We start from the raw sequence: 25,634 nt of genomic DNA, 5'->3' as shown, positions 1-25,634 counted from the left end.
AAATGATTGGGATTGTTATCAGGCTAAGCAGAGCTTGCTGGTGACCTGAATTTCTGATTCAGGAGAGATTCATCAAAAATATGCAGGATAGCGGCTTCCTAGGACCAGGTTAGCCTACCTCAGCTGTAACTAATCTGCAAAGTGGCCAGCGAGTGTATAAACACATGGCAAAGCAAACCTGAGCATGCGTTCGTTGGCCTCTTGGTCCATGCCAAGATGGTTGGCTAGCGATGAGGAGATGATACCAAACGAGCCCAGGGGCTGATTTGTAATGGGTGAGGTAGTCTGGCGGTTGGACATGCCACTCATGGACGGGGAGTCTCTTAGAACGGAGGAAAAGGGCAGACAGGTGGGCGCGCAGGACACAGACATGTTGACCACCTCCACCATCTTCTTATTGACAAAGGCCAGACCCGAGTTGGGCGCCTTAGCGGTTTTGATCTGATCATCTGTTGCTTGGTTCTCACCGGCTGATGTCCCGTTTACGTGTGATGTGATCTCATGGCTTGTCGGCCTCGTGAGATCACAGTCTTGTAAGGATTGCAGAGGATCACGTTCTGGAAGTGTTCTGGATTCCTGGTTGTGGAATTCAGTTTGGTGGAGACTTAAGCTCTCACTTTTAGGAGCACCTGACTTGTGTCCACCACTGCAGGCGAATGCTTCCATAGGCGCAAGATGCACATCATCCACCGAGACGTGATGATTTAATCTCTCCCCATGGCAGACAGGACTCTCCTTGACGTGAGGGCAATCCAGAGAATCGCAACTTAGAACCGAGCTGGATTTGCAGCTCTCCAAAATGTTTTGTGAATGATGTGACATTTCTGAACTGACTGTATCTTCCGTGTTTGCCATTGGACTCGTGTCTAAAATGGATGATTGTGACTGCTCTGAGTTCAAAGACAAATGATTTTGATTGGAATGTTGGTGTCGGACATCCTGAATCCGAGGCATGTGGTCTTCTTGGTTGTCGTCCGGGCTACTGATCTGGGGCGCAGACATGGATTTGGTCAGTTTGCCACCGAGTCTTTGCTCCCTTTCATCCTCATAAGGCAGAGAGCTAATCGAGGTCAACGAGGCCTGTATACCTCCACTCGGAATGCTACCGTTGCTCTCCATCTGAAGACCCTCCAAAGAGCTTCGAAGGACCGGGTGACGAAAAACTTTGTGCCGCGGGATCTCCCGTTCGCTGGAGAAATCCAAAGGGGGTCGCTCGCGTAGCACCGCTTCAACGGGCCATGCCACAGAACTGGGCTCGCTCTCTATACCTGAGTCAGAAATGACAGAGGATGAGCGCTTTATGATCTTAGAGATGACCGGACCTCCTCGATGTGTTAGGTCCATTCTGAGACCACCTGGAGAGGACGATGAAACAGAATTCGCAGATGCTATGGGGGTGCTACCTGGAGGGTCCCCACTTTCATCCTCCGTGAATTGATTTACGGGCAAAGAGATATCTAACTCATTGTCCTCACTCTTTTGGCTAATGTTGTCTTTTGTACCATCGAAAAGATCTTCTGCAACAAGATGCACAGTCTTTTGGACTTCCTCTATTTGACAAGAATCCAGATCTACACATTTTCCCAGACCTGAGCAATCTCTTTCCTCAATTGATGAGATGTCCTTCGACTTCTGATCTGTTACTGGTCGTTTGTTTCGTTCCTCCATTGGAAACATGTCCAGAGAACCTTGGTCGTTGGTCTTCCTCTGTTTTCCAATCAGCGACACATAGGTAGTCAAATCCATGCACTCGTCACTATCTGAAATATCCTGGGAGTCTTCGAAGCATTTGGCTCTCAGTGTCCTGTTGGTGTTTGCGATGATATCACCTGGCACATGGGTATCCCACTCTGGAAAGACAAAAACAGTTCCAGAGCAAATATTAAGAGGCCAAACATCTCAAGTCATGTTTTATTTACCTGTTTGAGAAAAATCCACATATCTGTCCTCAAAGATGATGGGAAGGCTGTTCCAGTCGCCATCAATGTCCAGGCACTCGACGGGTAAAGGAGGCATTTTGGCCAAGTAGTCTGAACTCCGCACTTCTGCAGCAATTTGGCCCTGTCTGCTGATCCTTGAAGCATATAAATAACCGTTTCATGAAAAGTTTCATCTAAATGGGATTATGTAGTTTCCTATACTCACAGCTCCTCTTGAAATACCAGCGACGTTTCTTTGACATGCTCTGTGAAGAAGTACGCCTCTGAAAACCTCCTCACCTTCGAGAAATGAAATACGCCATTAAGATCAGACTGCAGTTAACATGTCACAAGCTGCTATTAAAAGCACAAAAAGAAACCTTACAAAAGCCTTCCTTTACTTAGATGGTGATCATTCCCCGTAGCCTTCTCTGATTTAGAAATGTTTTGGAGTGTAAACTCGCTGTGACAGTAAATCGCCAGAAGGAGAAGATTACCAGTGTATTTTTACCCCACAAATAATTATAGAATATGTGTTAATTGAAATTCCACCGACTTGTAAAGGCTTGCCAGCATTGCGCCACAGTGGGATGCCTCAATACCAAAGCAAACATGTTCATTACTTTCACACAAACACAAAGCAATTGGACCTTGGAGGGACGAAGTGAACAGGCTTTTGTGATCATTTTAAAATTGGGCTGATGATTACACAGTAGTTGAGCAGATATAATGGTTGTCAGCAAAACAAGCTACATTTTTGTGGAACGAGCAGCATTTCTTGCAGTATAACAGTATGACTGAGATTTTAATCTGAGAACACGAAAAAAAAACCTGGAGAGAGACCTCAAAATAAACTTCACAATACCAAATAAAGTATGGGTACAAATGCTTGTATATTAACACGTATGCTTTTATTTTAAAGTTGTTACCGGAAATGATGTCACAACACAACCCTGGCCATTATATTGAGGGTGCTAAAAAAAAGCACTTAACTCATTCAATCCCAAAGACATCTTTATACGTCTTTAAAGGGTACAGACATTAAACCCGAGGAATTCATTTACAGATTTTTTTCAAATATTAAAGTAAAGGAGGGTTTCAAAATTGTTTTCTGTTTGATTAACTCTTTTAGTGCCAAGTATTATCAGAAAAGGCAACCCGCTGATGCCATCTTTCGTAGCTATCGAGAGCAGCACTCCCATCAAATGGCCACACTTAATTACTATAGTACTCAATGACCTTGAAATTAAGAGGATCACTGGCCACGAGTGTCATCACATGATTTATATCAGAAAAAAATTGTAGTGGCAGACAAGAAGACAACATGATAAGAATTCTTGTGTTGAAAAAAAAAAATATATATATATAAAGTAGGAAAGAACATCTGAGACTATTAAAATATACATAAAAACCTGTCTTTGGGATTCAATGAGTTAATTAAGTAAGAATTTAATGTACGATGCCTGTTACCAGTGATTTTTTAGCATAAAGTATCCACAAGCTAGCAGTGTGCATGTGCTTTACAGTACAATGGCTGGCGAGAGCAGCCGGATGACCACACGCTTAGATTGTGGTTCTTACTTTTGAACAACTTTTAAAATAACTAACTCACATGTGCATTCTGTGGTTCTGACATCACTTCATCTTGACTAAAATGTGTGCGTGTACATGCATACATACATATACAGTAAATATATCTTCCAGGTAGCTTTTATCAATCTATGCACACTAAAGCCAGCAAGTATTGCAATAGCCTCTTTCCCCTTGATTTCAATTCACTAAAAAATGACAAAAGAATGTAATAGTGACACCTTGTATTGTGTGCACATTCATTGTGACTGGGCTTCTACATTTAGTGTAGTTTCAACTTTTTGCACATAACGATCATTGATCGATTTTCCCCAGCACTAGAAACTTCAAAGTGCTCAAGGACCTTCTGCATCATTACAAAAAAAAAAAAAAAAAACTTTTAAACCTGGTCCAGTGTGCCTCACCCTGAGCGTGTGGTGCTCTTGAGCCAAGTAGGAGAGGACGTTTGCGTTGAGCACAACTGCCTCCAGGAAGCAACTCCAGAGGGCGGTCAGCTGCGTACAGAGCTGACCAACGTCCTTGCTGATCTGCTCGGCCACCCTCTCTCGGCCCTCCTGCAGCTGGCGTGGACAGAGGGCGGAAGTCATATATGTTCTTGGCATGACCATTTCGCACATGTCTGATGTCTTTGATGTAGCTAAAAAGTCACACTTCTTTTTCTGAAGCAGAAGTGAGTGGCAGGCATTCCGATTTTTGGTCAAATCAATCGACTGTTCAAAAGATTTTCAAAATAATATTTATAGCTAAGCAAACAAATTATTTCAAATTCATAATTTAGCATCTCAACTGTTGTGCTATGTGTCATATACATACCTGTAACGCTATTGCAAGCTGATTTAGCGTATCTTCGACAGGCAGGATTTCTGGGGTGAAGCAACATTCTTTGATGAACACATACAGGATTTACATTGAAAACTTCTTTGTAATACCTGCTCAGTCAAGAAAGGAAAGTTACAAACATGAAATGTGAGACAATGTGAAAGACAGGTTAGAGAGACAGCGCAAGATAGTTTTTTTATCCTGGGACCAAATAGTCTTTTATAGTAAAATGTACGCAATTCTCTTTACTGTGTATGCATTTTTTAAAACATTTTGGTCTTCTTTTCGAGCTTGTGTGTGTGCACCTTCTCTCACCTGTTTCCATTGACATCTGCTGCAGCTGCGGGACCTCCTTCATCAAGGCGTTGCAGTATCTGCTGAGACCACCATGAGCGGCCAGCAGGAGGCGACAGAGTCTTCTGTGCCACGTGTGCGCTCTCTGCAGGCAGTCCTCGCTGGGCACATAAAAGCTCCCCTGAGGTGAGAAGAGCCAAGCAGGGAAAATGTCAGCCCTTATGTAGGTCAGTGGTCGGCCCTATGAATAAGGCCCATCCTGAATAACCGCTGTGTGCACATACTTGAACTTCATAACCGCCGCTGAAACAGTTGTGACAGCTGCTTTGTTGACCTTGTGCTGAAAATGTCCCTTTTTGTGGAAAATGGTTGATAGGTATAAATGCAAGTTAATAGTGCGTGAAGGGCGGGAGGATGTCAAGTTTTTCACCTTGACATCCAAATCAAAACCTTCTTGATTTTAAGTAAGGGGCTTTTCAAAACATAACTTTTCATAACTGAAGGCTTAAATAACATGCCGGTGAATGAAAAGACTTCCACTTCACCATTGCTCACCCTGCCACTCTCTACTATGGAGTGTGACAAATAAGCAACTACAACTCTGTATGACCATAACAACCAGGGTTGTTCCACTTTCTGAACCTTGACCAAAATTACTGTATTTGTATTTTGGCAAGGGCCTGACGGACATGGATTTTTTTTTTTTTTTTTACCCCCTTTGCAGTATTTTGACCATTTTGGGTCATTTTCTTCAATGCAGTCTTTTAGCCAAGGGATAGCACACTCCCGTTGTGTGATAACTAAGTGGTTATGCCATGTTGAATTTTTACGTTGTCATCATCTGGGTGAAATTTCAGCTCCCAAGTGTCTCGTTTCAATGCTTTTCCTTTGATGTAAATTTCATAGACTGGCCAAAATATCGCACAAGAGTTAAAATGTTATACGTAATAAAGTAACATTTGTTTCCTCCCAATGTATTTTAATAGTATCAGTTTGTTATGAAAATAAGTATTTTGCAAGTATTAGCATAACATTTTTCTTGCCTATTGTGACCACCTGCTTTTGGAACAAATCAACTTTCACTTCTTGTACATGCAGATTCTCTCCCAAGCTAGAACGGGATGACCTTAACAGATGTGTTTGTTCAACACAGAAGTAGTTCTTTGTTTTTAGTTTGCTCCTTTCCTGTAGTAGTCACCACCTTCATTCTTTCCTTGTTTATGATTCTCTGCACTTTCTCACACATCACTGTCTCTGTTAGACTTGTGTCTACTGGAGGTTTCAAATATAAAGAAACCTACAAGAAAACTTGTTTTCCAGGCAATTATACTGATCTTGCATAAATACTGAAAATTCCAGAAGTTATTTGTGTATTTTCACTGGCCTGAAACCTACTCCCTACAAATAGTGGGGATCAACTTTAAAAGTGTTGTTTAACAAACAATCGAACAATCCCCAAGATGCATTGTGTGGCTCAATGCATTTCGCTGATATAATTCGAAGGCCATTCATCCTTATATGGGTTTGTCAAAGACTGTCAAATTCAACACATGTATACTTGATTTATGTTACACTATGTTTGTAACTGAATTTATTTTCCTATTTTAACAGGTGAAGCAATGCTTGAAAAAACAACATGAAAAAAATAGTATGACTGGCTTTTTTTTGAATTACAGATCCACAAAATAAATGTATCAACAAATGTCATGATACATAATTAAGCATTCAATTGGTTGGGCCCTAATTTTGATTCGTGGAGGCCCAACTATTTTACCAAAATACACTTCTCAATTACCATATGGATCTGTGGCTCATGCAGCATAAATGGGTGCAAAAATGAAATGCTACTAGTTGTGTAATTTCATATTTGATGGGTAAGACAGGTGCCCACAAATAATTGTTAAACGTCATTCTTTGTAATTTTGCTTTTTACTGCGACACAAAGCAACAATTCACTTTCATCATGTATTTTTTTTTATTAAAAATATACACAGGCAGAACAACTCCATAACTGAACATTATATCCGAGACGTAGACATGCCAACCACTAGTTTACCAAGCTGCCTGAGCATAAAACCCAAATATAAAGAACTACAGTTACAAAACCTCACCAGCAGATGTCTCCCTTACAAGCAAGAGAATATAAAGACTGCATCTTTATGCTCTGTATACAACCTCTACAAACAGAAAAGGCTATTTCTATCACACTCCTAATTTATCATCTGAAGGTGCTATCAAATCACATATCGAAAGAGAGAATGTTTTTGCTCTCACAGCTTAAAAAAAAGAAAAAAAAAAGACTACAAAATGCCTGAAGTATCTGCGGACATACTATAATTTTCCCCCAGGCAAGTTCAGTGTCTGGCCCTATCATCATACCTGTGCGCGCTCTGTAATCGCAGTAGCAGAGTATAAGAAAACCAGGAAGCAACATCTGTATTACTTTCATAATTCTCTTAACCTATAAGCAGCCTGCGAGGCTGTAGAGTGACGTCTGGAAAAAATATCTGTTTTTGTTTGAACTAGTCATTACACTAAAAACATAGTTTTACTGTGTACTGACCAAAATTGGCTTCATGCCACTTCGTTTTGTACTTTCATGAAGAAGTCCAAATGTGCAATAATGTCTTGAATCAGCCCAAGTGGGAAGCTGCTTTTGCACTAAAACGCTGACATTTCAATCTTTTGAAAAAAAAAAAAAAAACTACCTCCCATGAGCTTACGACAGCTCGGTTTAAAAATAAAAAATCTCACTAAATTAAGTTGAGCGGGTAGGAAGCTTTTCACCTGCAGCTACATGGTACGTGGCACTTATGAGCAGAACTCATTACTGGGATCAAAAGAAGACATCTCACCAGAACCCCTCCCTCCTCCTGGTGCTGGTCCATAGCCAGAGCTTATTAAAGTGGCCAGCCAGGAGTGGGAATAAAAGCAGGAGGCGGCAAATGGGGTGCTCATTAAGATTTACAATGGAGACGGTGACGTCTAAAGGAAGCAAGTTTAAAACTTGAAACCGTTCCACGTCTGTATGCGCATTTACAAAGTGAGCAATGCCTATATCCATGGATCATGTTTTAATAAAGGGGACAACCCATTTACGGGTTGGACTTGAAAATATGAACAAAAATAGACATATAAGAAAAAATAGGAAGTACATACCGAAAGGACACTTACAAACCAACCCAATTTTAGGAATTCATGGGTCAGGTCATTTTATTTATTTTTGGTCGAGAATAACGCAAATTGAGTCAAAGAGACTTCAAGCCACTTGTTGGGTTGATAATCCATCCGTAATTTTAAATGCGTATCAGGGTTGAATTCGGCCCCCAAATTGGATCAAGATGAATAATGCACAAAACAACCCAATTTCCAGTTGGCTTTTGAGTCTAAATGACGAAATGAGGGCTGAAATTATACTCTAAAAAAATTGAGTCAAAAATAACTTATTTATGGGTAACAAAAAGGATAAAACCAAAATATTCGATTTGACCTAACATTTTAGGTTATTTTGTATGAAAGATGGTCTACAAAACAAAACATTTTGGAGGGTTGTCTTCTATTAAATACCCCATTGGTTGGGGTTGATTTGTGCAAAACAACTCAGAAGCTTGGTGAGATTGATCAAAATGTTTTTTCTCAAAATTGGCTTTTTTTTATGGAGTTTATTCACTATGATCCAAATTTTCAGTCGAAATGAGGAATTTGGCTGAACTTATATATATATATATATATATATATATATATATATATATATATATATATATATATATATATATATATATATTTATGTATGTATACACACACATAGATTTGTTTTGGAAAATAACCCTAAAACTGTTTCGTTATTTTATTTATGACACAAATTTTGGGGTTACATTTTAACCGAAAAAGTTGAGTAGGTGGCTTTTACCCAATTACTGACACAATGTTTGTCATTTTTTACCCAACTATTCTAAGAGTGTTGTTTTAAACCCTGTAATCTGCATTGGCGTTTACTTTTTGAGCCTCAATTTTAGTGACTAATCCCGAGTTTGGCTTGGACTTCTTGCGTCATACCTCGGAGATGATGGGCTTGCAGTACCCGGCTCCGAACACAAGGTTTTCCACAGAGACGGCGGCTGGGTCACTGGTGCTCTCCGGTGAACTCTTTCCCAGCCAGGTGGCCTTTCCCGTGCGGGCAAAACTGTTCACAAAAGATACATGCTCAACTACAGAACGTACGCAAACAAAAAAAGAATTGAAAACAAAAATGCTGTGAAATGAATTTTGAAGGCTTGATGTCCCTCTGATATCTTAGCTTTGTGAAAGAATAATCAAAAGACTACTTCAGAAGAACCAAGGCGCTTTGTGTAATTCCAAAGGCATGCAAATGTACAAAGGCAGCCTTTTGCTCTACCTGATCAGCGGCTGATGTAAGGCAACCAGCGAGGCGTGAATGGACACCGAAATGACGGACAGGTGGAAGTAGTCGAACATGACGGGAACATGATGATGTAATCCTCTGTGCGGGTGGAAGTGAAGGTTGAGGGTACGGCTGCTGATCAACGGAACGGTGGCTATGTCTGCCAACCTGGGAACGGAGGCAAAAATTAGGATGAATGTATAAAAGCAATCGAAGAAAGGTGTGAAGGTGCCTACTGTTGCTCGTTGTCGGTGAAATGAAGATCCAGTTTTAACTGGAAGTCCACCTCGCTGAGTGCCTCCTCCAGCTGCAAAGACAAAAATCTAATGAGACAGAGACAGAGTTTTTTTCCAGCATTCTTTGGGAAGATTTCAAACCTGCATGTTGGCACTAGGCTACTTCCTGTTAGGTTGCTTAGCAACCAGTGCCATTTGTTAAATGCCAACAGTCAGAAGATATGACATTATTTTCCTCATACTGTGCTGTACATTTTGAAGATAACACTTGTTGAAAATCAGTTTGAAGACTGAGCTTTCATGGGATTCGAATTAAAAAAAAACATTTACAAGGTAAAGTGAGCTATATTTAGCGATTTCAGTCATTTGTATAGGAACACAAAACAGCAATGTCACTATTATCTAAGGTACTGTTCAAACTTTTTCATCTGAGGGCCTCATACAGAAAAATAGAAAGACATAATGGCCACATTATTCAGTTTATTTGTTTGTATTGTACTGCGAAATGTTGATTTGACTTCAGCCTCTTCAACTTTTAAAAATGTTTATTCCCAAGCTCTCTTTTGAACAGTTTTTGCTGGTCTCTGATTTCAAAACTAGGAAAATGTGTGGCGAACACACTTACAGTTTTTTGACTACACTGTCATACCTAAAGTAATCAATTACTTTAGCATTTAAAAACCTTAGCTTAGCATTTAAAAACTTTAGCTTTTTAAAACCTTCCTTTAGTGAACACATAATTTTGTTACTTTGCAATTAAGTATTTCGTTCAAACTTTTTGGTATAATAGAACTCTTCTACAACAAAACCATAATTGTAGCCAGAAATGTTTTCACAACATGGGGACTTTTCACTATAGCAAATCTATGTCTCGGATGTAAACATAAAAAAAGTGTTGTGCAATCTACAATCTGACTGAAGTTAAATACAAAATATTTTAAAAAATGGAAAAAGAAAGAAATGGCCAAATCTACAATAAACATTCATTTTCCTGCGTCAATGTCTTGCATAATGTCTGTCTTTTTGCTTCATCTATCTTTCATCTTCATTACTTTCCTGTCTTCAAGCGTTGGCTTGTTTTAAGATCTGTGTCGCTGCATGCACCAAAATTACGTTATTTCTGCAACAATGACCCTACAGACGGAGTCCACGCAGAACAGTTTTTCTCCAACGTGGAACGTCCGGAATTTCTTTACGAGCAGACAACATGGCGGACGAATGATTGCTTAAGGAAGTTCGCTGATATAAACACCTCTATGATTGGGCTGAAGAGGACTACCGTGACCTAAATACCGTAAACAACTTCTGAAGAGCACCACGTTGGGGAGAGGTGAGGAGTCTGTTAAAAAAAACGCTTGCAAAATTTAGATAGTTTGAATCGACTAGGATTCTCTACCTCTGTTATAGAGAAGTGTTGTTTGTATGCTATAGAGTCCATTTACTGCCATCTATAGTCTGGGAGAGTATCGTCTGACTGCGGGGGAAAGCCGCTCCAAGTAATAAATGCTGCAAAATGCGTGTCAGCACGTACAAATTACAAAATACAAAAGAAAGTTTTTCCTGCAGGCTTGTTTTTGCTGTAATGTGTTTCAGTGCAACATAAATGCAGAAAAAATAAATCATATTTTGCAACAGGGGAATTTTTCTTTGCAAATGTAACAGATTAGATTTGTACTTGTTTGCCTAAAGTAATCAATTACATTAGCAATCTAGTACCCAACGTACTTAAAGTAATCAATTACTTTTGAAACCATCCTTAAGCAAACAAAGTATTTTGTTATTTTGCAATTAAGTATCTTCGTTCATATTCTGTTGTATTTTTAATTACGTGAGGAACATTGAGTTACCATGTGAATAAAATGCGCTGTATAAATCAAGCCGCCTCGCCTTGCCTTGGTGACGTCCTCCATGTCTTCTTCTCTTATGCAAAGTAAGTGAATTAATGTACCACAGAATCAAAGATGCCCATCACAGCACAAAAACAAAACAGCATGAAAGCAACGCAGACCAACTAATGGAGTCTTTTGAAGGATGAAAATAAAGCCTCCATGTTAATAAATTCACACGGCGGCCAGGATGCGAAAGTATCCCTGCCACCACCACCGCAGCGGTAAACACAGCGATCTTTGCTCTTTGCTATCGACGGCGCCATCGATCAGGCACGGATCGCGTGTACGCGAATAGGGAGGGAAACGAGGGGCTATTTTCGTCTGCGCTATCTCCGAATGTGAGCAGCAGATAACCTCCAGAAGGTTAATGAGCCAAGAGCCTTTGGGAGAGCTCACTGATGACATCCAACATGTCTTTAAGTGACTCTGTCTTGCATAAAAAGATTTAAATTCTATGCTATTTGCATCATTATGTCATGAAGCAGCCTTTTTCTTTTTTTATAGTTAAAAAAAAGTACATCTCTGCTTCTCATATCATTTTGTGTACGTCACCATGCTGACATGGAATGCGAAATGGTGCGTGTAAGGAAATGACGCCCAAAAATTGAGTCGATATATATATATATATATATATATATATATATATATATATATATATATATATATATATATATATATATATATATATATATATATATATATATATATATAGAGAGAGAGAGAGAGAGAGAGAGAGAGAGCCACTAGGGGGCTATCTACTGGAAAACAAAGGGAGACAATACACGTATTGATTTGTAATTTGAGCTAGTGGCCATCTCCAACCAGAATCGGGCATGTTACATTTGTGTCGGTGCGGTATTAAAACAATCCGAGTGTGTAGGATTATTTATATATATATATATATATATATATATATATATATATATATATATATATATATATATATATATATATATATATATATATATATATATATGCGTGGTGTGCAGGTGTTTGTGGGTGCACAAAATGTCACAAGGGTGACTCACCCTCTCTCCATCCAGCAGCAGATGCACTTTGAAGAGCATGCTGTCGTTGACAGTGATATCCTCGTTCCTGTAAAGGATTTGGAATATCCGGCTGAACACGGTGCCGTCGTACACCCCCGGGGAGCTGAAGCTGCATTCGCCTGCTGTGTGACAACACGTGCAAATGTCAGCTGCGGCGTTTGTTCACTCAACATGACAGGATTTCCAATGCAGATATGCAAATGAGGTCTCTTTCTATATGTGACTATAAATTGAATTTGTGGGTTTACCCGTGTGTATTTAGAAAGATAGAGGCATTTGAAGAAAAATAAAAATAAAATTATGTCTTTGGGGTTGGATCTGTTAAAGAGGGAGCAAAGTTTAAAAAAAATCTTAATCTTAATCTTAATAATATTGTGTTTGTGGGATTTGAATTAGGCAACCACATCCCTTCACTTTTATCCATTTCTGTGGGCGGCCATTTTCTGTTTATTGAAAATGACATTACAGTTGCTCATGTAACAACTAGCAATGCAGATCGTCACAAAGCTAACCATTTTAATGTTCAATTTTAATACTATTTTTCTTAAATCTACATAACCTTGGTAATTTGAGTTTACTATTTTACTTTTTCCACCATTATTGAAATTGACATAATTTTCTTGGTCTTATATTTAAATGTCACCAACAAATTGGCATTTAACATTCCTGTTACATTGAGGGTTAAACTGACTCGTTTCAAAGTATAAGTAAATGTTGAAGGCAGCTTTTCAATGCAGGACTTGTGCTTGGCTTATACGGTATATGAGCAACATAGCCATTGAAAATTGCATTTGTTTTTTTTGTTTGCATTATTTTTTTATGTAAAAAAAAAAAAAGAAGTCAAATTGGGGTCAGAGTGACCCAAGAATGTGTGTGGTGCCTTTGTTACGTTGTGAGAGTTTTTGATACTTTTGGATAAAAGCCACATAATGACCCAGAGACTTTACTGCTGTTCTTGAGAAATGAACATGAATTACTGGTTAAAATTTCGCACTGGATTTGGATTATACACATTTCTGACTCATTTTGGTGACTAAATACGCCCCGGGTCAAAGTGACCTGGGGACATGATTGCTGTTACTTGCAAGAAAAAAACAAAACAAAAAAACATAACAAATGAACAGGATAGTGATGGCTTTTAAAATGCACTGATCCTTTTCAAGAAAAAAATTGATGCTTGAATAAACAAGTTCATATCAAAATAGCCAAAGTTCAAAACAATACAAAGCAGATTCAGCCATGTATTTTCATTTCAGCTACCTTACAGTATATTTGTCATTTTTTGAATTCCAGTTGTTTAAAAAAAAAAAAACGATATGCTGTAATTTGCATAAAGCATTGCTGCAATAAGATGTCTGTGTGGCTGGTGTTTTTTTTGTATTGTTTTTTTTTTTTTTTTTTCTCACAAGCTGCAGTGCCGTCAAGCTGCGAGCCCTGAGAGGCTTTTGATACATCCCGCAGAGACCGTGTGCCTGTTTTGGTCTTATAGTCTGGCCCTCTCCACGGGGTCCCCCCCCTCCTGATGATGCTGCCGCTCCCCGTAGCATCAAACAGCCCCAAACGTGACGACTGGGAGTGTGGGAGCATGACTCGTTGTCAAATGACTTTGTTGCACGTGTGAAGGAGATGAGCGTGCCGCCTCACAAAATGTCAAATGAAGCATTGGATTAGCTGTTGACTGGAACTAAAATGTTGAGAACATGCATGAAAATGCTGTTTTCTAGGCTTGCTTGTATTGAAATTATTTTTGTTGGTAAGGATTTGAGTCATGTTAAGTATCGACAATAATTGTGTGATGGCTCTCAAGAAACTCTCACAGTATCCATAGATCGTTTTGTTTAATTTGCAGACCTGAAATAGGTCAAAACTGCTTATTGAGAATGAGTATGTAAGTGTGTGTATTTTTTTTTTTCGGGTGGTGGTGGAGGGGGGGTCTCATTTTTGGGTCTTGGTGTAATTGCTGGAAAGGTGAAACGTGTTTTTTGAGGGTTTTTCTTTGATTTTTTTTTTTTTTTGCAAATCAAATGAATCCAAATGGCTATGGGTGGGTTAACTTCACCTATATTTTGTAAAGCCTAGATTTTGTAAAGCCACTTGAGACCCCGACCATAGATAATCTATAAAAACAGTTTGTGTGTGTGTATATATATATATATATATATATATATATATATATATATATATATATATATATATATATATATATATATATATATATATATATATATATTTGTGTCTTGTTTTTTTCTTTTTTTTCTACAGCATTTATACATATTAAAGCAGAAAAACCCAAGTGCATCAAAGTGCCTGAAAAAAAGATGCCAATCCTCATTTTATCACAAATACACTTCACATGGTTAACACAAATCCTTTTCCCTGGGGTAATTTTGTTTCATTTATTTGCCAACCCTGTGATGACTCAGATTTTTGGATTTGCCATTATTTGAGATTACAAAATGGCAAAAAATGAACTTTCTGAAAAATTGAATTCTTGTGTGTGCAGATTGTTTAACCCGCTAAAATTACATTTTGAAATGGCTAAAAGGTTTATCTGCATTTTTTGGGAGGATGTTTTTCCCATTACACATTTTTGATTTGTGAATATTTGCAATTACTAAACATTCAACAATTTGTACTATAAAAAGAATATTTTTCTTTGGCATTGCTAAATCCAGATGATTCTTCGCTACCGACTGTTAAAGCATGCATTATAGCAAAATAAAAATAAGCAATTTTCACAGCTGAAATGACCAAAAACCATAATCCACAAAAGGTTTTATTTTCCCCTTCAAGTAGCTGTAAAAGACCTTCCAGTATATAAAAGTAGGCATTTTACCAACTTTTGAAACCCTGCAAAAAAAAGTTTTCAGGTGAAAGGACATCACAACAAATTTTATTGAGCATCGCCAGACTAGAAAAAAAAACGTGAAACTCAAAACTGGCAAGCTTTCAACAAATTCAGGGCAGGTCAAAAGACTAATGAACACCATAGGTGTTTTTTACACAGGTTTTAAACACATGTTGGAACTAATCAAGACAAAGCTCAATCAAAATAATACTGCCTTGATTTTGTGACGTACTGTATTTTTGACTCGACTGGGCATGGAAGTAACACATGCCCCAGTCACACATCAAACGTTTCTTGCATAATGAGATGCTTCCGTCTGTACACGTTTTGGGGCGTTATCACATCCTGCACTTTAAAACTTACTGAAATGCCCCTAAGCTTTAGTCACAGTCATTCAGTGCCAGAAATAATCTGCTTACAGCCTCCGGTATGCTACATCTGCTGTGTATTAGAGTGTGTGTGTATACATTAGTGTTTGTGTGTGCTCCCTATCTTATCAGTAAAACCCACAAAACTCTCAGCGTACAATTGCTCTTCATGATACTATGACATTCCGCCTTGGAAATCCTGATGTTATTGCCAGTGAATGGCCATCATTAAATGCTTGAGTTGAGTGTTTGGCGCAATTCATCACACACACGGTGAGCTTGTCTGGGGCCCAATAACTCAAATGTCAAGCATGCACTTTGGGAGAGATCATAGTAAGGGATTATTTCCTGTATGTCGATTGCCCCGCCTCCTAACACTTTGCAACCGTGCAGCTGGTGAGGTGAAAACGGCCTTGATTCATGACCTTGTGAAAGGAGGCGCAGACTTGTGAGCTCAATATGGATATGAATATGCCATTTTGCTTCTGACACTTTCCCTTGATAAAATACAGTCGGGGAAAACAACGGTTCTCAATTGGGGTTAAGAGTACCCCTGGGGGTTCGGGAAAGATTATAACAGGAATTATGCGGGTATCGAAATATCTGATTTAATGCTGTGACAGGAAGAGTATTTTCCGCACTATGAGGTGCACCAGATTATAAGGTGCACCCTCAATTAATGACATATTTTAAAGCTTTATCCATACAGTATGTAAGGGGCACCGGATTATCAGGCGCACCCTCAATTAATGACATATTTTAAAACGTTTTCAATCATATAATAGTAATACTCAAAGTAATAACAATAATGACTCAAATAATAACTCTAAACTCTCAATGGCATAATAACTCAATGTCAACACGACCAACCTTGTTCAACTGTAAACACACAAAAGAAACAGGTAAAGCTTACTTTATCACTTCATTCCCCATCTACCAATCCCAATCTCAATATTGATCCATATATAAGGCGCACCTGATTATAACGCGCACCATAAGCTTTTTTTTAAAAAAAAATAAGGCTTTAAGATGCGCCTTATAGTGCGGAAAATACGGTACATTTTTTTTCAAATTAAATTTGCATCATGAAACAACGTTGCAAATTTGTTATAGTGACTCATTTGTCTATTATGACTCATTACTGACAATTCTATGGCAGATGAGCCGGAATAAAATATAAAATAATATTAAAGCTATCTCCTGAAGATACAGAAAAATATACACTGAAAAATATCTCTACAAATGTAGTTCAAATCATAACACAGTTTTATGTATTCTTTGATTTTTATATCCAAAGATGCTCTGCGTATGTAATGAGGGACCAGGTTGAAAAAGTATTTTACACAAATGAGAGTGTGTTGACATAAAATGGGCAAAACAAAGTTGAAAGTAAGGAAAAACTGTAATCTAATATGTTTGCGTTGCCAGGTAACATCCTTTTAATTTTCCTAGTAACTCTCTGGCCTTACAATGTGGAAATTGTAAATATTATATAATGGCACTATATCATGTAAAATATGCTTTTTATAAAAATTATTTACTTTACATATATTGTTGCATTATAAAGAAGGCCTGAAATTACACAAATACATAAAAAACAGTTTCTTCTGCATTTGTGTTTGCACATTTGTTCACTGCATGCACCACATACCCAAATCTGCAAGTAAAGTTGATGAAGTGCAGCACCAAAAATGCCTCACTTTTTGACTCCGGGATGCAAATATTAGCCACACCCACATTCAACCTCCTATCCATGTGAGAAGACCATCCCATACACACACACACACGCACACACACATGCACACACACACACACACACACACATATATATATATATATATATATATATATATATATATATATACACACATACAGTATATATATATATATATATATATATATATATATATATATATATATATATATATATATTTTTTTTTTTTTTTTTTTTATATGTGTGTGTGTACGTGTGTATCAGCCTTTTCCTGTCAACTCTTCAAAAATGAAATGAATCAAAAGTTATAACCACACACTCCCACAAACACTCCTGGTAGCTTAAGCACCCCAAATTCTAACAATCTGTATCCCAAAAATGGCTTGCAATAAAAAATATCCCCTAAAGAACAATGCCCTTTTTAGGTGCAGGTGAATCACAATCCAAAAAAGACACGTGCACAGGCTTACACACACAGACTGGACTCTGCCGTCCAGAGAAGCTAAAAATAACTGTTATTACTGTGAATCATTATTGCCAGTGAATTGGCTTCCTGGATTGCTGGAAAAAGCAGATTGTAAGGACCGAGAAGCAAGAAAAGAAAGCAAGATGTTAAGTCTGTAAATTGAGTGCATGATTATATTTCAGATTTGTAAGCTGATAATTGTATGGAGGAGGAAGTAATTATGAGGCATCAGAAAATACTTGAAAGAACATTGATTTTGCTAAACTCTATGACATGAGGAACCAATATACAAGTTAGGGCTTATACTAACACTAATTAGAATATCATTGGTACTCACCTGCATTAACTTGTGTTGTCACAATTAACCTGTGGAGAACTCGAGGAGAGACCTTCAACCCTGTTCGTACCTGGTAGAACCTGATGGAGCAAAGTATACATAAAAAAATAAGTATGCATGCATTGTGATAAGATACAAAGAAACGCTTATATTTTTACACCAAACATCTAAAAAGGTTCAATACATCTTATTTACAGGCCACTCCAGCTGATGAGAATCAACAAAAGCAACACGAGCAGATTAAATCGATGCTGCTTTACGCAATAGGAAAAGACTCCGCTCCATGGGGACGTATTGGACAATTAGGGGAAAGCAAATTGTGGTAGTAAAGATAATGATCATGTCAGCTGTTTGGTGACAACATTTTCAAAGATGAAAGTGTTGAAACAGACAAGCATAGAAAAACCTCAACACATTAATTTTTGCAGAAGACAGATCAATGCTCATTAATGGTAAGACAATGAGATACAACTTTTTCAGGAATTACGGGATCTTTAATGGGAGGAAAGTTGACCAAGTTGGGTAAGTCTACTTTAAAATTATCCATCCATTGTCTATAGCCGCTTATCAAGTGTCTCAAACTTGCTGTTATCTAGCTCAGTTAACTTCGGGCACTAGGTGGGGGACACCCTGAACTGATTGCCAGCCAATTGCAGGGCACACAGAGACAAACAACATATCCACACATCCAATCACACATAAGGACAATTTGGTGGTGTCCAATATACCTCCCAAGCATGTTTTTGGAGCGTGGGAGGAAGGCGGAGTGCCCGGAGGGAACCCAAGTGGGCTGGGGGAGAGCAAGCATACTCCACACAGGAAGGGCGGAGGAAACTGGATAAGAACTCGGGCCACTTAACATTGAGGTGGACGTGCGAACCAGTGCGCCGCCAAGCTACGAACTTTAAAACTAGGTTGACTAAAAAAAATCAGAATCGAAACTCTAGCGGAGCCATGATTGCACCAACATTTTCCAAATGAACCTTTCTTGCAGACATAAGGCTCTCAAGTTCAGGATAGTTTCCAGTTAAGAAAAGAGTGCCAAAATTTAAGTGGAAAAGGCATACCTCAGCAATACTTTGGGGGAAAAAAATAAATAAAACCTTCACACTTATACAAGGATCGTCTTGACTTAATAGCTCTAATACTTGTGTTCCTCCACCACCTAGTGGCTGAATGGCTGAAAACGTCGGCGTGCCTGAAAACACTCACTTAGTAGTTAGCAGGCTTTCATTAAAGACAATATTCGCACACACAGATTCCTAAATTAAAGAACTTCCCAAAACGCACTAGGGCTGTACCATCCGAGAACATAACCTGTCACCAAAAGTCTATAGTTACTCAGTTATAGGTGTTCAAACCACTAGAAGGCAGTAAAGCACAAAATGTGCCCAGTTTCTGAGTAGAAAGAACAAAAACAAAAAAACACCTAAACAAAAACATAATAGAAAAAGAAGAAGAACACGAAGTTGTTGACCTCATATTTGCCAACTGTTAGCTCCACTTATGGAATATTATAAAAGCGTGATCTGTTAATGACTTTAATGACATGATTACACATACAGTATAATCTACGTATAAAATTATGTATGCATGAACTAAAAGGTAGTTAGTGTTTGTTGACCTTAAATAGTAATGACTAGCTTGCTAATGCTAACCGCAAATGCTAACCGATTAGCATTGCCAAACTGTTCGGTGTCTAAGAATTCATGTGTATAGAAGATAATAAATAATACACAAACTCCAACTCACAGTCAACTTTATCAGATTACTATTTTTAAAAAATGAGATATTTTAATCAATTTTAAAACAATTTGATGGAAACAGCCCTAGTATCTACTCTCATTCAGTGACTATAGAAATAGATGTAAGTAAATGAACACTTTGCCAATTTATAATTTAAAAAATAGCTCAGTTCATATAAATAAGTTCACAAAGTGCAGCAGTGGCAATATGAATATGTGCTAATTGTGATTGCCTCCGTTCTTAATGCTGCATTTAATCAGTCCATTTAAATCAACTAGTGTACATAGGCTGCAGTGCAGCCAACCTTCAGACAAAGATTAAAATTGATTTCAGCAAGTGTGTTGCAGTGTGACAAAACGCTATTACTCAGCCATCTTTACATTAAGATTTAATTAGAGCAAGTGTTTTACCTTATGTCAATAATAAAAAACATGAAAAGTGCTAAAATAGTAATCATTAACATTTTACATTGAACCTAAAGCATTAGTACGTTATTATGATTATATATCCTCATTTAATTATTTTATTGTATTTTTTTTTTTTTTTTTTTTTTTTGCTGCTGGTACAGGTTTATTGCCCTGAAGTTTAATAATATTGCTTCAATCTCACACATAATATGAATAGGTTCGCTAATTGGCCATCAGCATTGTGAAAGGTGGAAGGTTCAGGCATTTAATTTGCAGGCAAATTGGATTTTTAAAGTTCACACCATGTGTCAGTTATAGGTTATAACCATTAAATAATGAGAATGGCAGCAGTGACTATAATCCTGAGTTGAGGCTTTGTTGTTTTACTTCTGCACCGCTGTACTACAATGAGTAGACCAAGTCCAATCATTTGTGTCCACTGGTGTGTCCATTTTGTCTCAGCAAGACAGCAAAATTATTTGCATCACACCCAAACAGGAGAAAAGATTAGAAAGGCCAAGACGTCTTGTACTGTGGACATATTGACTTTTTTAGGGGCGCTTGAAGGTGTCAAAATATTATAGAAGAATAACACATGTTCACTACGATTATAAAAACGTCTTACCCTCTTTGAAAAAGATCCACATTATGAAACTTGTGCAACTCTATGGAAAACTCCAATGTTCCCTGGACTTCAGACATGATATAATCCCAGTCATCACCTGTTAAAAGAAAACATACACACACAAAAAACAAAAAAACGATTACACAATTACATAAAACTTTTCATTACAATTTTTTAACAGAATTCTAGAGATTGGACTATCCCAGTCCTAATAATAATGTGATGGTAGGCTTTGCTTTTTGCACTGTGTAGTGTAATTGCTTACATATGGCACTAGGTGGTGCTGTGGTGCTCTAATTGTCAAAGTCTGAGCATAAACTTAGAAACTTTTAAAATTAATTCTAACATTTATTTTCTAAATCACATTAAAGAGAGATTTGGTGAGGAACTTAATTTTTTTTTTAAATTCGAAAATAAAATCCTAACATTTCTAAGAGATTTTTACCTGACTTGTGTGGGCGTTTATCTCCCGCCTTCTTCAGAGTTTTTTTTCCTCATTTTATTTTAAAATGTTTAAGTCTCTCAATGTCTGATGAAAACAAAACAACAGTTGATTTTAAACTATGAAAAGAATGAAGTTTGTTCAAGCATATTAATGATTAATGTGATTACTTTGATGCAATTGAAGCATTTTTTTGCAGATTCAGAATAAGCAGTAACCTGTATAAACCCCTGTAAAAAGTAAAGCTAACATTTTCCTTTTCTTAATGTTAAAAAGGATACAAGTTTAGCTATCCTTATGCAATTTTCATCGATAATGATCTCATTTAAAGTCACCGTGAGAGTGGGTGGAAGGGTTTTGCAAAAAAATAATTGAAAAGCTCTGGGCTATCCAGTGATGGTCTGTTTTCACCGTTGTTGTCTGTAACTGAAAAGCATTTACACCTCAAAATATAATCAGCATATTGTGTCCCAGACCGCCTGAGGCCTAACCGGCACAAACACAGCATGTTTGTTTTCTGTTTAACCAACAATGTCTGGTTCCCATTTGTACAAAAACAGACATAGATTTATACTCTCCAGAACACGGCTAAAATGTTTGACGCTAAAAGATGCGCAGTGTGTATCGCAAAGTGATATCCCTTAACTGGCCGAATGCATCGAAACATAATCGGTAAAGTGATAGGATTGCCTCAGATATAGAATATGATTGCGTAATAGAAGATTGAGACTGGCATTCAATAAGTTAAAACTGAATTGTTTAGTGTCTCTGTTTTTGTATTTGATGCATATTTTATGTTTCTACCATATTGCAATATTGTGGAAGAGCCAATCTAGAGACCAGAGTTGAGAATTAGCATTCGCTATAATCTCAACCAATAAAATCAGGGTGTGTATTTCTATGACTTTAAAACAACTTCAAATGTATTAGCCTTTTCTAATAAATCATCCAGCGGGCCGGATTAAACCCGTTTGCGGGCCAACACTGGCCGCATGTTTGACACCCCTGCTCTACATGCATCACATCAGCTGCAAGCCGGTAACTATTTCTAACTGCATTGTCTCTATCAAATAAAGCTTCATTCATTCATTTTAATATTATTTCTATTTATATTCACAAATGAAGCTAAACTTAAGCAAGTGATTGCTAGTGCTGCAATTGTCAATTATTTCAATTAATCTGCAGATGATATTTTTGATCAAGTCATTCCTAGACATATTTTGTTCTCTTTAGGTACTAAATATTGAACACTTTATCTGCCTCAACCATGAGGTCGAATTTTTTACACAGTTTTTGTCTTGGTGCGCTGGTTAAAGTGTGAAGTAATCAAGTACTAAAGCAGTGAATGACTTTAGGTACTAAAAGAGGGGTGGCCAAGTGCAGTCTTCAAGAGCCACAATCCAGCCTGTTTTCAATGTATCTCTTCAACCAACACACCTGACTCAAATCAGAGTCGTTATCAGGATTCTGCAAAGCATGCTGATGAGCTAATCATTTGAATCAGGTGTGTTAGTGAAAGAGACACAATGAAAACAGGCTAGATTGTGGCTCTTGAGGACCAAACTTGGATACCCCTGTACTTCCATCCATCCATCCATTTTCTAGAGACGCTTATCCCAACAGGGATCGCAGGCTTGCTGGCGCCTATCTCAGCTGGCTTCGGGCAGTAGGCGGGGGACACCCTGAACCGGTTGCCAGACAATCGCAGGGCACACAGAGACCAACAACCATTCATGCACCCAATCACACTTAAGGATAATTCAGTATGTTCAATTCTCCTGTCATGCATGTTTTTGGAGTGTAGGAGGAAGCTGGAGTGCTAGAGAGAACCCACGCGGGCAAGGGGAGAACATGCAAGCTAAACACAGGAAGGCCGGAGCCAGGTGGATTTTAAATCAGGACCTTTGAACTGTGAGGCTGACATGCTAACCACTGCGCCACCGAACCGCCTACCCCCGTACTAAAATATCAAAATAACGGATTACCTTACTATTTAAGATGATAATTTTAAGTGATTAAGTACTAAAGTAATCATTTACTTTAGCCAAGTGCCAAAGTAATAAATTACCATGTTTACGAAAGTCATTTACTTTAGGTAATAAAGTACTAAAGTACTCCATCACTTACAGTCCCTAAAGTAATTGCTGAGCACATACAAGTACTGCACTTGATAAGCTTTGTTACTGATTACCATAGTACTTAAATAATTTAGAAACCACAAATTTTGGACACACCTTTAGCCAGACACTTGAATTTTTGGGGGGGGAAATATATAAATCTGGAAAACAAAAATATATCTCAATTATTAAACAAAATAAAGTTTCCATTTCCTTGAGCTTATCTATCGATCTCATAAACAGGAAATTAGGTCAAATTGACAGTGCAGGAAAAATAGCAATATACATTCACTGCCATTGAGGCTATAGACGTCAAATCAGAGATCCAGTTTTACTGGATAGGCAGAAAATTAGTATATTGTCGTACTTGTTGGAATTCGTTAGAAGACTTAATCTAAGTGTATTTAACCTTAACTGCCAATGACAGATGTCGAATATCCATCCTGTCGAAAATGATGGGCCGGCAGTGAATGAATTAATTATGATTCACTTATTGGTTTGGTCTGTACCATGTTCTTAGAATTGGCATGAACATTGATCGAACATTGTTTTACCAGACTGCTTTTGAATATGTGTACAAATTTGAATTAAAAAGGCATCCAAACAATTAGTAAAAATACTTTTCGATTACTTTGATAATCGACTAGTTGTTGATTAATTGATTAGTCTTTGCAAAAGCAGTTAAAGTTTTTATCTATAATCAAGCCAATATATTTCACACTGACTTTTCTTGCCTTTGTGACTTCCAGGTGTCAAGGTAGACAACACATTGTTTTTGCTGGTTCGTTATTCGTTAGAGCCCCGCCCCGTTTCTGTCATTGTCAGTCCATCATTTTTTCAAGTCAGACAAAATTGTAATCGTCGATCCGTCAGTCCGTTTTCCCAACCTTCCGCCACCTCTTGAGGGCAACATTTGCCTTTTTTTTACTGTCTGTACTCATACTAATTACATGTTCTGTTTTTGTACTTATACTTAAAATTAACACCATGTATGTGGTTCTACAGTTACACTGCAATTGAAACACAACGCAGTAATATAAATGTAACACTAAAACAAAGCCAGCTAAAGGGTTTAACCCTAGGCTATAATTCACCATTAAATCCCAAGTAAATCTATTACTTTTACTTTTATTTAAAAAACTACATGCTTCATTGAATTGCAAAAAATGAACATTTCTGAAGGAATTGCCAGATAAATCGTAATCTCATAGGAAATGTAAAAATATTCACAGCATAACTGACAGTTGGACATCTACAGAAGATACAGGCACAGTGTTTTCTGTGATTTTGCTGACTCATCACTTGATTTGACAACAATGGACACGTTCTGCTCCAAAAGAACAGAGGCATTGTGTTCAAAGACAAAAATAACACATCAGTGGTGTTTGCTTATAAAAGGCTGCTAATTCCGCCACTCCTCAATCATTTCCATTCATTTTGCTGCCTCCTCTTGAGAAATGTGTTAAGTGGGAGCAGAGCAGTAGATTGAACATTGTGTACCGCCAGTAAAGACTTAAATCGGTCTTCCCCCAAAACAATCTATCTTTGTAATGCGCTCATTACATAATGCGCACAAAAGCAGACGTCACCAACTTTATTATTAGACCCGGCTTGAAAATTCATCAATAACTTAATTATGTCAGCAAAGCGCCCACGCTTGCAACAAGAAAGACTTGCCATTTGCCCACCTGTGATGAAAAAATATCGTCTTGTGTTATTTATGGCTTGCAAATATAGCTTAACCGAAAAATTAAAAAAAAGAAAAAAACAGCACTTCAAAGACTTTCTTTTTTTGGTATGACAGATTATTTTGGTGTGGAGTAAAAAGACCCAACAATTATGAATATTTTATAAGGTCGATATCGATTTCTGGACAAAGAAAACACCAAATTACCAATTTTTGCATTTCCCCACAATGCATATCAATGGGTACCAATTACATGTGGATTTCAATGTATAATAAAAACAGCAACCATACAAGCACTGTAACTATAGTGTTAAAAAAATAACTCATTGAATAAACAATCGTTTTGGTTCACCAAATACAATGAATGACACAAATAATGTAGTTATAATGACCTTAATTATTCATATGTGTTTGTGTTACTAGTAGTTGAATGGATGTAATATTTAAGACATTCATTTATGTTGCAATAGGTATTTTATGTTTGTTTTGTTTTCTATAAACAAACTGTGATTTTTGGTTGTATGAAAAGTAGTAAAATCCAGGTCAATTCTCTGCACAACATACTTAACTCACCATATTATTGCATGGAAAAGGAAAAAATTGCTGTTTTGAATGATAGTTCCGTAGAATGACAAATTTCATCTTATATATTTAAGGATACATTGTTATGGCAGGGTTT

At 37.6% G+C, this 25,634-nt stretch overlaps 1 protein-coding gene across 1 annotated transcript in view; it reads right to left on the bottom strand.

Moving 5' to 3' along the window:
• fam135b (family with sequence similarity 135 member B) overlaps nucleotides 1-25,634 on the bottom strand; it is a 36,776-nt gene that overhangs the window by 7,608 nt on the left and 3,534 nt on the right. The window contains exons 2-13 of the mRNA XM_088405549.1: nucleotides 20,710-20,806; nucleotides 17,932-18,011; nucleotides 12,178-12,320; nucleotides 9,261-9,331; nucleotides 9,019-9,192; nucleotides 8,679-8,805; nucleotides 4,644-4,803; nucleotides 4,323-4,372; nucleotides 3,914-4,069; nucleotides 2,146-2,219; nucleotides 1,920-2,074; nucleotides 179-1,850 (exon numbers count right to left, since the gene is read on the bottom strand). Coding sequence (XP_088261675.1) covers nucleotides 179-1,850; nucleotides 1,920-2,074; nucleotides 2,146-2,219; nucleotides 3,914-4,069; nucleotides 4,323-4,372; nucleotides 4,644-4,803; nucleotides 8,679-8,805; nucleotides 9,019-9,192; nucleotides 9,261-9,331; nucleotides 12,178-12,320; nucleotides 17,932-18,011; nucleotides 20,710-20,786 — 2,939 coding nt within the window. The 5' untranslated portion in view covers nucleotides 20,787-20,806. The remainder of the gene's footprint in view (nucleotides 1-178; nucleotides 1,851-1,919; nucleotides 2,075-2,145; nucleotides 2,220-3,913; nucleotides 4,070-4,322; nucleotides 4,373-4,643; nucleotides 4,804-8,678; nucleotides 8,806-9,018; nucleotides 9,193-9,260; nucleotides 9,332-12,177; nucleotides 12,321-17,931; nucleotides 18,012-20,709; nucleotides 20,807-25,634) is intronic.

This window comes from Hippichthys cyanospilos, chromosome 21, assembly GCF_059441005.1.
Source record: "Hippichthys cyanospilos isolate Australia breed blue-spotted pipefish chromosome 21, RoL_Hcya_1.0, whole genome shotgun sequence".
Lineage (NCBI taxonomy): Eukaryota > Metazoa > Chordata > Actinopteri > Syngnathiformes > Syngnathidae > Hippichthys > Hippichthys cyanospilos.
This window is presented reverse-complemented; position numbering and strand designations above follow the sequence as displayed.